At 34.0% G+C, this 10659-nt stretch overlaps 1 protein-coding gene across 1 annotated transcript; it reads right to left on the reverse strand.

Annotated features, from left to right (window-relative positions):
- Window positions 1–417: 417 nt before the first annotated feature.
- On the reverse strand, window positions 418–10337 carry LOC149781362 (ubiA prenyltransferase domain-containing protein 1-like). The gene is made up of 2 exons (XM_089935451.1): window positions 9982–10337; window positions 418–5297 (listed from the first exon to the last, which is right to left on the reverse strand). The coding sequence occupies exons 1-2, from the start codon at window positions 10113–10115 to the stop codon at window positions 4406–4408; spliced, it is 1026 nt and encodes a 341-aa protein (XP_089791577.1). The 5' UTR covers window positions 10116–10337; the 3' UTR covers window positions 418–4405.
- Between the last annotated feature and the right edge of the window lie 322 nt (window positions 10338–10659).

Consider the following 10659-nt stretch of genomic DNA (forward strand, 5'->3'; position numbering starts at 1 on the left):
AGGCCATCATTAGATCATTTTCATGATATCACAAAAAAAGTTTCTTTACAATGGACACCTGCACTACAAATTTACTACAGTAAATGCAGGTGAAACATATCATACTATTTACTAGACAAATATTCATGATTCTCAAGCTAAAAAGGAAACAGCTGGTTTCCAGCAATCACAGCATCATCTTTATACAGTAAAACTTGTCTTGTGAGACCACTGTTATGAGAGACCTGGATCGCCATGTACTGATTTATTGATTATATAATGTTGTGAGGCCTGTTATGAGAGACCATTATTTTTTGGCAGAAAGGATGGTCTTTCAAGACAGGTTCTACTGTACCTACACCTGGGTTTAAAATCATCACACAAACTTTAATCATCAAAATAAAGGCACTGATGAATCAAAACAAAAGTAACTCAAGGTCTAGTGGTCACATTTTTATTTTATGACATTATTTCAATCAAACATTTTTAGTTGCAGTGTGAATATTACTGCAGTGATCATAAACTCACCTCATGACCCATTTGGTGATCCTTTGATATTTTCATACCATTCATGCATTTAAAATCTGTAATACGGTGGTACCCAACACAAGCAGATGTTATCCAAACTGAATTTATATTTTCTGTTATTGATAGATAGTGAACATTTTGATAGATTTTCCTTTCAAGTGATTTTTTGGTTGACATTATTTATATAATATGCCTAATAACTGTCAACTACAAGATTATATTTGATAGTGAAAAAATACATTACAATTGATGGTACAAATATACATTACAGCATTCTATTTGATGGTACAAAATACATTACAGCATTCTATTTGATGGTACAAATATACATTACAACATTCTATTTAATGGTGTTATGTACATGTATTTTTAATTTGCATTGTTTGTTTGTTATTTTGTTTCATTATGTGCTATGAATAATTGTAATTTAGACTGACCTTGTCCAAAATCAAGTTCTTTTATGTAAACATGTTTACCTCAGTTTGAGTCCAGAACTTGGGAAATTCCCCATGAAATGTCAGGTCTACCTGTTGTTTACTACATTTTATATTATAATTTTAGAAACAAACCTAATTATAACAAGGATTTTATCTTTAAAACTTTGGAACCTTCTAGAATGAAATTTTTCATTAAATAATATTTTTCTGGAGGGAAAATGCTAATTGTGACCTAGATCAGGTAGAGGAGTATAAAATTTTGTTTATCGGAAAATGTATATATTCATGCATTATTCATGCATAAGATCTGAGCAGACTCAGTTGTATTATTGTTTTGTCCAGTATTTCATATGGGCTGGAATTTATTTATTAAAATTATCTAATTCTTCTCTGGAAATACAAAATGCTCAAAATTAACATTCTTAGATACAGAGACAATTTTTAGCAAAATTTCAAATAAGGATAAAAGGAGTCAACAAAAGAATCACTACAAGACAGGCCACCACAGGCACATGAAAACTTTTTGCATTGGATTTATTTTAGAATACCACTAAAGTTTGTTCAGAACATTAATTATCTGGCCATCCATGTGTTCAAAATTCTAGGATTATTTGGGATTTATTTCACAATACCATAAGTTCTTTATATATTATCCACTCTGTTTGCTTAAGAAATAACTTGCTGGTTGAATTTTACAACACTTGTTGGTACCCACTCTTTTATATTACTTATTTAAAGACCATAGAGTAATAACTATCGGACATATATACATTACAACATTCTGACTGATGGTACATATATACATCAAGACTTTACAATCCACACTATCCATTACAACAAGAAAGCATTACAACTGATCTCACTGACCAGATTTCACATGTCCTGTTGTGTTTCTAAAGTCTGTCTGTACAATATATTTTTTATTTTATTTTAACAACTGAATAATACAATTTAACTGGGGGGGTGGGTGATATAAAACAAAATTTAAGAATTATGACAGCACTGTTACATAACCATAGACAAAATAGCATTATTAAGTCACAGCACTGTTATCTGGCCATGGACAAAATATAAAAAATAGGACAACAATCATACCATGCTCTTCATGTAGGTTTTCTCTGCTTGTCGGATGATTTGGTTTTAAGATATATGTTCAGGAATCAAATTCACTGTATAACAAAATAACTGAAAAACTGATAACTTGTTGAATGTTTCTCATACATAAATTTAAAAAAAACAATGCCATTGAAACATACCATCTATATTTGCTTTTAAGTCTAGTCCAGCTGCACATACCAACATCTGCCAATGTATAATGTTGTTTGCAGTTGGATTGGACTTACAAGCAATAGGCTTGACAGTATCAAATGTTTTTCCATAACAATATAACAATAAACTTGACAGAATCAAGTCTTTTTCTCTAAAGAATTATAACAGGCTTGACAGTATCAAATGTTTTCTCCTAAAGTATAAAAATAGACTTAACTGAATCAAGTCTTTATCTCTAAAGAATTATAACAGGCTTGACAGTATCAAATGTTTTCTCCTAAAGTATAACAATAGACTTGACAGAATCAAGTCTTTTTCTCTAAAGAATTATAACAGACTTGACAGTATCAAATGTTTTTCCCTAAAGTATAACAATAGACTTAACTGAATCAATTCTTTTTCTCTAAAGAATTATAACAGGCTTGACAGTATCAAATGTTTTTCCCTAAAGTATAACAATAGACTTGACAGAATCAAGTCTCTTCCTCTAAAGCATAGCAATAGGCAAGACAGTATGGATAAATACACATCATGGTTAAAATAAAAAGCAGTAGCAAGCTTACTTCCTACAATGCATGGTTTTGCTAACTGATGACAAATCTGGTAGACAATATTTACTATAAAGAATTTTCAAAAGAAGGAATCACAATGACATAAGGTTTGAATTTTCCAGATCAAAATGAGCCTTTTCAACATCTTTCTCCTGATGAAGAAAAAAAAAATCAAATTGCCAGTGGTTACATTTAAATGAAAGTCAACTAATATTTTTGGTAATGTCTGGAATTTACTAGCAAATGCCTTAACAATGATGAAAATGTTTATTATAAACAATAGCAAGAGACAGTTCAGTTGAATGTTGTTTGCATGCACAATTCGGTATTAACCAGTATGTGTTAGCAACTAATGTGACTTGATATGCCATTTTTTTCACCTGATTAAAATGTAGCAAAAATGGCTTCTCTGCTTTTTGGTATTGAACTTTTATCTACAATTAGTACTCTTCCAAAGCTAAATAATCAATACTAGATACAAAGGACTTAAATTATTTTGAAACCAGATGAAAGACCAGTGGGCTACAAGGATTCTTGTTGCCTACCTTAAATTTAGTAACCTAGAGAATGTAGTTCAATATAAAAATTTCAGCTCTAAGAATGGGGTTCAAGTACAATATTTGTCATTTAAACACAAATTCAGATACAATACAACCACATCATGGCTAATGATTTTTTTTGTCTTATGTCTCTTATTCCCTCACACTACTCAAAACATCAGCCAATCTTTTGGTTCTAGATTTTCCTTATTTCCCTACAATAATAACATCAGCCAATCTTTTGCCTTAGATTTTTCTCATTTCTTGACACTACTCAAAACATCAGCCAATTTTTTGCCTTAGATTTTTCTCATTTCTTTACACTACTCAAAACATCAGCCAATCTTTTGCCTTAGATTTTTTTGATTTCCTGATGCTATTTAAATCAGCCATGTTTTGGTTAGAAATTTTCCTTATTTCCCGACACTAATCAAAACAATATAATTTTTTTTGTCTTTGATATTCCTTATTCTTGGATACTACTCATCACCAGCCAAACTTATAAATAGTTAAAAATACTTCAGTTAAGCTTACATGCCCTGATTAATGTTCTTATATAGCAATGACTAATCTTTATCAAGCATGGGGTCATCTTGATCGTAACTGTTTTATAATATGTAAAGGTGTGAAATTAATACAACACATCTAATGTATTTTATTCTCCGCACTTTTGACACTAACACAGACATTCAGAGAATGTTTTCATTCTCACCATACCATGGCTTGGTACCGAACACAACTGGTAGGTATGAGCAACAAAAACCAAGTTATAGTTGGTTTACAATATATATATATATATACATATATATATAAACTACTCACACACCTTGATTACTTACCTTTGACCTTGTTCCACCCTATATGGGGGGATGACTGAATGTCCAATATATCAATTCCTGTTTGAAACAAATTACAATTCTCTAACTCATTTTAATATACTGGTGTCATCATATACATATTTTTTTCATATAATCATGTATCCAAAATGTATTGAATCCAAAATGTATACAGTGGGACCAACTGAGACTCTAAAATCTGCAACTTCAAGAAACCTCAGCAATATCTCAACAAAATATCTTCCTTGAGGTCAATATTTTTTCATTTACTTAATTTTGTCCACAACTAGCTCAGGAAGGGATTTAGCATCTGTCATGAAGACACCAACAACATACAGCAGTCCAATGAGGAGATTTAACTGTGCCAACATATGTGGTACCTTTCTCAAGCTTCCAGAACGAAACAATCTTTCAATATCGAATACATTTTTGACTGTCAGCAATGGCAGGAAAAGCCAAGGAGAAATATGAAGCCCCATCAGTACAAAGATAATGTAGGGTGCAAACAGAAGGAAAACAAATAAAATGTATGACCCTGTTTTCCCCAGTAAAATAGACACTGTGACAATTTTGGCTTTTTTGTCAGAGTCCATGTCCCTTGTGTTGTTTGCATGAAGAATGGATACTGTGTTTAAGGCTAAGGGAATGGCATATAGTAAAGTCACTGTTGAAAGTTTTCCAGCTTGAGTCAGGAATGCAAACATCACAGTCAGAGGACCAAATGAGAGAAAGATTACCAAGTCACCGAGAGCTATGTACTTTAATCCCAGACCTCCAGTATACATAAAGCTGCTTGATAATCCTCCAAAAAACATCAAAGCAATATGTTCCATTTTTGCAGGTGAAATCATGACTAGAATTACATATCCAACCATCCCACAAACGTAGGACACTGTTCCCAACCATGCAACATCATGTGGTTTGAGAAGTTTATCGACCAGAGTTCTGTCATCACTGGTTTTTCCATCAATTCCCTTCATATAATCAAAATAAGTATTCACAAGATTGCCAGCTGCATGTACTGACAAAGCAGTGAATAGTGCGGCAAGAAACACTGTAATACTGCATTCTCCAGTGGACTTATAAGCAAGAATACTCCCAAGTGCAACAGGAGTGAAAGATGCTGTAAAGGACCATGGTCTGAGGGCAACAAGCCATCTGAAAAAATAAATAAATGGAATGATTAAGGTGGAGTTTCTGATATGCTCTCAAAAATTAAAATTCAGAAAAAGAAAAAAACACTGTCCAGAAGCTTCAGGCATTCAAAAGTTAACCATTTTTCTGTACAGGTAATGTTTTCAACTACTTGCCCTGAATATTGTATATAAAATGATGCAAAGGTCTAGATTGTCATGAAATTTAATTAATGTACTGTGAATAGCACAGTGTGTATATATACACACACTGAATGCGCAATTTTGTGTTTAATAGTCCTCAGTGGAATTTAATTAAAGTACTGTGACTGGCATATTATATATACACTGTATGCCCAATCAGTGTTTAATAGATTGGCATGTTATATATTCACTGTATGCACAACCAGTGTTTAACAGTCCTCAATAGAATTTAATTAAGTACTGTGACTGGCATATTATATGTCCACTGTATGCCCAAACAGTGTTTAATAGACTGGCATATTATATATACAACGTATGCCCAATCAGTGTTTAACAGACTGGCATAATATATATACACTGTATGCCCAATCAGTGTTTAACAGACTGGCATAATATATATACACTGTATGCCCAATCAGTGTTTAACAGACTGGCATAATATATATACAATGTATGCCCAATCAGTGTTTAACAGACTGGCATATTATATATACACTGTATGCCCAATCAGTGTTTAAAAGACTGGCATATTATATATACACTGTATGCCCAATCAGTGTTTAATAGTCCCTAAAAGAATTTAATTAAAGTACTGTAGATGGCACATTATATATATAAATTTTGTTTAACAGTCTCTCTGCAGGCCCTTGTATCAAGGTATGTGGTTGTGAACCATTATTTTCTTATTAAACTTATCAACCATGCACAAAGTTTGGTCAAAAGATTTAACCTAGAACAAAAGTTAATCTGCAAAAGCCATTTTTCTATGCATCACAATAATCTTTATACCAAAATCAATAAGCATTTTCCAAACCTTAAGTGTAACTCTCCAAAAACTTTGGTCATGTGAACTATAACTAATGTTACTATGCTAAACCATTTCCCTTCTTTCAGAGATCACTCCTGTAGCCTAAGTGGTTAGCGCATCTGCCTCAGATGCAGGAGGTCATAGATTAACCCCACCCCCAGCCAAGTCGAACCAAAGTCTTATAAAAATGGTACTAACAGTTGCCTCACTTGGCATTCAGAATTAAAAGGTTAGTGTTAGGACTGGTTGGCCTGGTGTCAGGATAATGGGACTGGGTGGGATATAATGCTACATGTCTGCGGCATGAGACCCCAGTGTTAGACTTCACTATAAATTGCCACACTGCAGACATCGTAGTGATATGACTGATAATTTTTTTAAAGCAGCATTAAAAATCCAAATCATACATGCACACTCCTTTTTCACTGTGACCCTGACCTTTGTCTGGCTTTTTTTCTTACCCGATATGCAAGTCATTCAAACATTTTTACAAACTAGGTACACATACATGGCTGAAAATTGAAATTTGAGTGCACAAACCATTTTTCTGCTTTCAGTGACTTTTACCATTGAAGTTAAAGTAAAGTGTTATTGAAGAGTCAACAAAGTGATAAGTTGTTCTATCCCAGCTTGTATCTCATCTGAATTCAAAGTCTTTTTAGCAACATACAATCTGCATATCGCCCTTGCCACAGTACTGAAACTACTTTTCTAAAAGTAGTTAATGACATTCTCTCTGCTTTGGATAACGGAAAGATTACAGTCCTCACCCTCCTTGATTTGTCTGCAGCATTTGACACAATAGACCATGATATATTACTTCACCATCTCCAGAATGTATTTGGCATTCATGATACAGCCTTACTGTGGTTCACGTCCTACTTGGTCAACAGTACACAAATTGTATCTGCAAATGGAATACACTCCAGCCCAGTTGATCTATGTTGTGGTGTTCCACAGGGGTCTGTTCCTGGACCAGTTCTCTTCATTCTATACACTCAGTTGCTCTCAAGTGTCATAGATCATCATCCAGTATCTCACCAATTGTATGCTGATGACACCCAAATATACAAATCTAGTCACCCAACTGAAGTTGATACTACCATCCAAGGTGTAGAGAGGTGCATTTCTGATGTGAAATCATGGATGACATGTAACAAGCTACATATGAATGATGACAAAACTGAGGCCATTCTGATCACAACACAAAGTCTTTCTCATTCACATCCTTTACCTCAAACAATAAATATCAGCAACACCAACATTAAATTCACACAAACAGTATGAAACCTAGGTATTACTAGGTATTACTCTGGACAGTACTCTCACACTGCACCAACACTGCATGTCATGAACATATGCAAGGCTGCATATCTTGAGCTGAGACGCATCAGCTCCATTCGCAAATATCTTTCAGTTGATGCCACTAAAACACTTGTGTATTCATTAGTACTTTCAAGACTAGGCTACTGTAACTCAATTCTGTCATCTCAATATCTGCTCCAGAAACTTCAAAAAGTTCAAAACACAGCTGCTTGGATCATACTTAGAGTACCTTAATCAGAGCACACCTCCCCGCTGCTCTGTACCCAACACTGGCTATCCATTCGATCCAGAATCAAACACAAAATTTGTTCTCTGTACTACATTTCCCTGTCGGACTCTAGTCCAACATACCTATCCGACCTCGCCCATGTGTACACACCAGCAAGATACTTATGCTCCTCTTCTGACAATCGTATACTCATTATTCCCACTATGAAAACAAAGTCATATGGACAGCGTTCTTTTGCATACCAGGGCCCAGCAATGTGGAATGAATTGCCCACTGAACTTAGACACAATGGCACAGTGATCACATTCAACCGTTCTCTTAAAACTCACTTATTTCGACTGCAAGAACAAACTTAAAGACTTAATAATGTTTCCTACCTTAAATATTCTCAGCATGTTTTTTTATGTTTCTAATTTCATGGTGTTTGTTTTTGTAATCATATCATTATATGTTTTTTTATCTTATATGTGTTGTCTAATGTTGTAAAGCGCTTAGAGCTTCTAAAGATTAGGTGCTTTACAAAGTCATCATTATTATTATTATTATTTTATTAGCGTGACTTAGGTAAACATATATGAAACCAGTGTGACTAATTAACAATTAAAATTTCTCTGATGTGATGACTTAAAAGAAACCAATGGTCTACTGAATGCATATGTAAGCACCGGTGATTGTGAAGCAAATAAATGATACCCTTTCTTGTTTTAAAGGTGCTTAAGATGGCGATGATGACACATAAATAAATAAAAAACAATTGAGAAAGTTTGAGTTGGACACTACTGTCAAATAATTAACATGCAGTAATAATAATAATAAAAATAACTGCTACTGCAGTAAATGTAATTTTAAATTGGGCACTTCATTATCAGTAGACACTTTTTAAACAGAAAAGTACTTGAGTAAATGAGTGAGCAGAATCTGCAATTTTGGGAAATAGAATTATGAAGGATGCTAAAAAAGATGACTGCAGAACTATAAAAGTGAGAACTCACGAGACCTGAGTTCAAGAAGCAGTTCTCATTGTTGAAAAAAAGCAGAATTGGTACATTAAAAGCAGTCTGTCTGTGGTGCAAGACTACATGACTGCAAAATCCTGTCACCCAGACAGGAAATACTAACTTTTGCAGCTATCAGCATTCAGTCAACAGGAATTTACCCCCAATTATTTAAACGTTGTTGAAGGATTCCAGGTACAAAAACAGGTAGTCAATCCCATAAGCTCCTCAATAAATCTCTCGAAAATAGTGTAAAAATTATGTCCTTTACAGTGAAACAGTTAATAATCAAAATAAATAAAATCCTGAACTTTAAGACCTTGATAACCAAAATACCAGAGGTCTCAGAAATGCTTAATCACACGTATTGCAATGCAATTTTTTTACCTGAGATGCAGAAAGTCACATACGCAGGATTCCTCCATATGCACACAATAGATGGGTGACAAATTCAATCGCTTGCCAGTCTTGTTTCAACCAATTGCTGAGTGTGAAAATTGTTGATCAATTGATCATTTTTGCTGTGCTGATATTTACAATGACAGAATTCAGTGAATGAAAGGTCCCCAGTTGTACATGTTATTATAAGAGTACATCAAAAGCAAGGCAGCAAGTTCAAAGACTTTGACAACTGTTGAGTGGTGGGAAAATGTGCCTATATTAACAATGACTGAATTCAGAGGTGAAAAGATGCAGAGATGTACATGCGGTCATAATAAGAGTACATCAAGTGAACAACTTTAGCTTTCATTATCTTGTTCATTTCTTAGTGCAATTTTGGACAAGTATTTTGGGGTTACGGGCAAATTGACGAAGGCTGTAATGAGATTCAGATGAGTGCTAAAGTTGCTAGTGTGTGTGATTTGGATTTTTAACATAGCTTTTTAAAAATATCAGTTATATCGCTACGATGTCTACAGCGTGGCAGTTTATAGTGATTTATAGCACTGCGGCATAATGCCGCAGATATGTAGCATGATGTCCCACCCAGATTCGGCCCTATATGAGTGAAGAATCTAGGTCTCATCGTATATATACTGAATCTCTAATCATAGCTCTGTATTTAGGAGAAACAATGTCGCTTGTCTTAACGCGAAAATATGTTACACGATAAGCATGAACATAAAAAAATAACTATCTTACTAACTTTTCCATGACTGAAATTGGTTTTAATCCATCACCCAAACTAAATGCCTTCTTTTCATTGGCACATTCATCTGTCTCCTCTCTGTATGCCACTGACTCGGTGACTGTGGCGTTGACTGATGATTTCTCTCTCATTACTCACGAATTCAAGTTATTGGAATATTGGATCCAAGCACTAAAGTCGATCGAGGTCGATTTTGAAATGAAAATCCTAGACACTTGTTCAAAAACGGAAATGAAAAGATCCAAATAATATCAAATTAATATGTCCAGGACATCTGCAACGTAGTAAAGTGTAGACCCGATTATGACTGTCAGCGATTTTGTGATGGTTTGCCAAGAGTGTTTTGCGGTGCACAACCGGAAGTCCCCCTATTTCAAGGCACACAGTATTGAGAAACGGAATTTCGCCCACATTCTTATGAAAATGTATATATTGTTTTTACATTCATTTTAAGTTTCGGGGGATGTTAAATGAAATCAAAAAATTAAGATGCCTTTGAAGTCTAATATAAGGATAAGGACATTTATTTTCAGGTGTTATGCATATCTATATTTCTTTTAGGTACGTGATTGTCTCTATATTATGTGTAACTCTTTTTAATGTTTAAATTTGAATGCTCATCTATAGCCAAGACACTAGAGTGTTAACTTTTTTACACGGGTATAACATTATATT

The sequence above is a fragment of the Sinohyriopsis cumingii genome, chromosome 15 (genome assembly GCF_028554795.1).
Source record: "Sinohyriopsis cumingii isolate HCF-2022 chromosome 15, ASM2855479v2, whole genome shotgun sequence".
In the NCBI taxonomy this organism is placed as follows: Eukaryota; Metazoa; Mollusca; class Bivalvia; order Unionida; family Unionidae; genus Sinohyriopsis; species Sinohyriopsis cumingii.

Bases quoted from the DNA above. Each gene is read 5' to 3' on its own strand.
- LOC149781362 (XM_089935451.1), bottom strand. From the start codon at position 10,115: ATGAGAGAGAAATCATCAGTCAACGCCACAGTCACCGAGTCAGTGGCA. The intron at 5,298-9,981 runs GTTAGTAAGATA...TTATTTTTTCAG, and splicing joins CCAATTTCAGTCATGGAAAA to ATGGCTTGTTGCCCTCAGAC.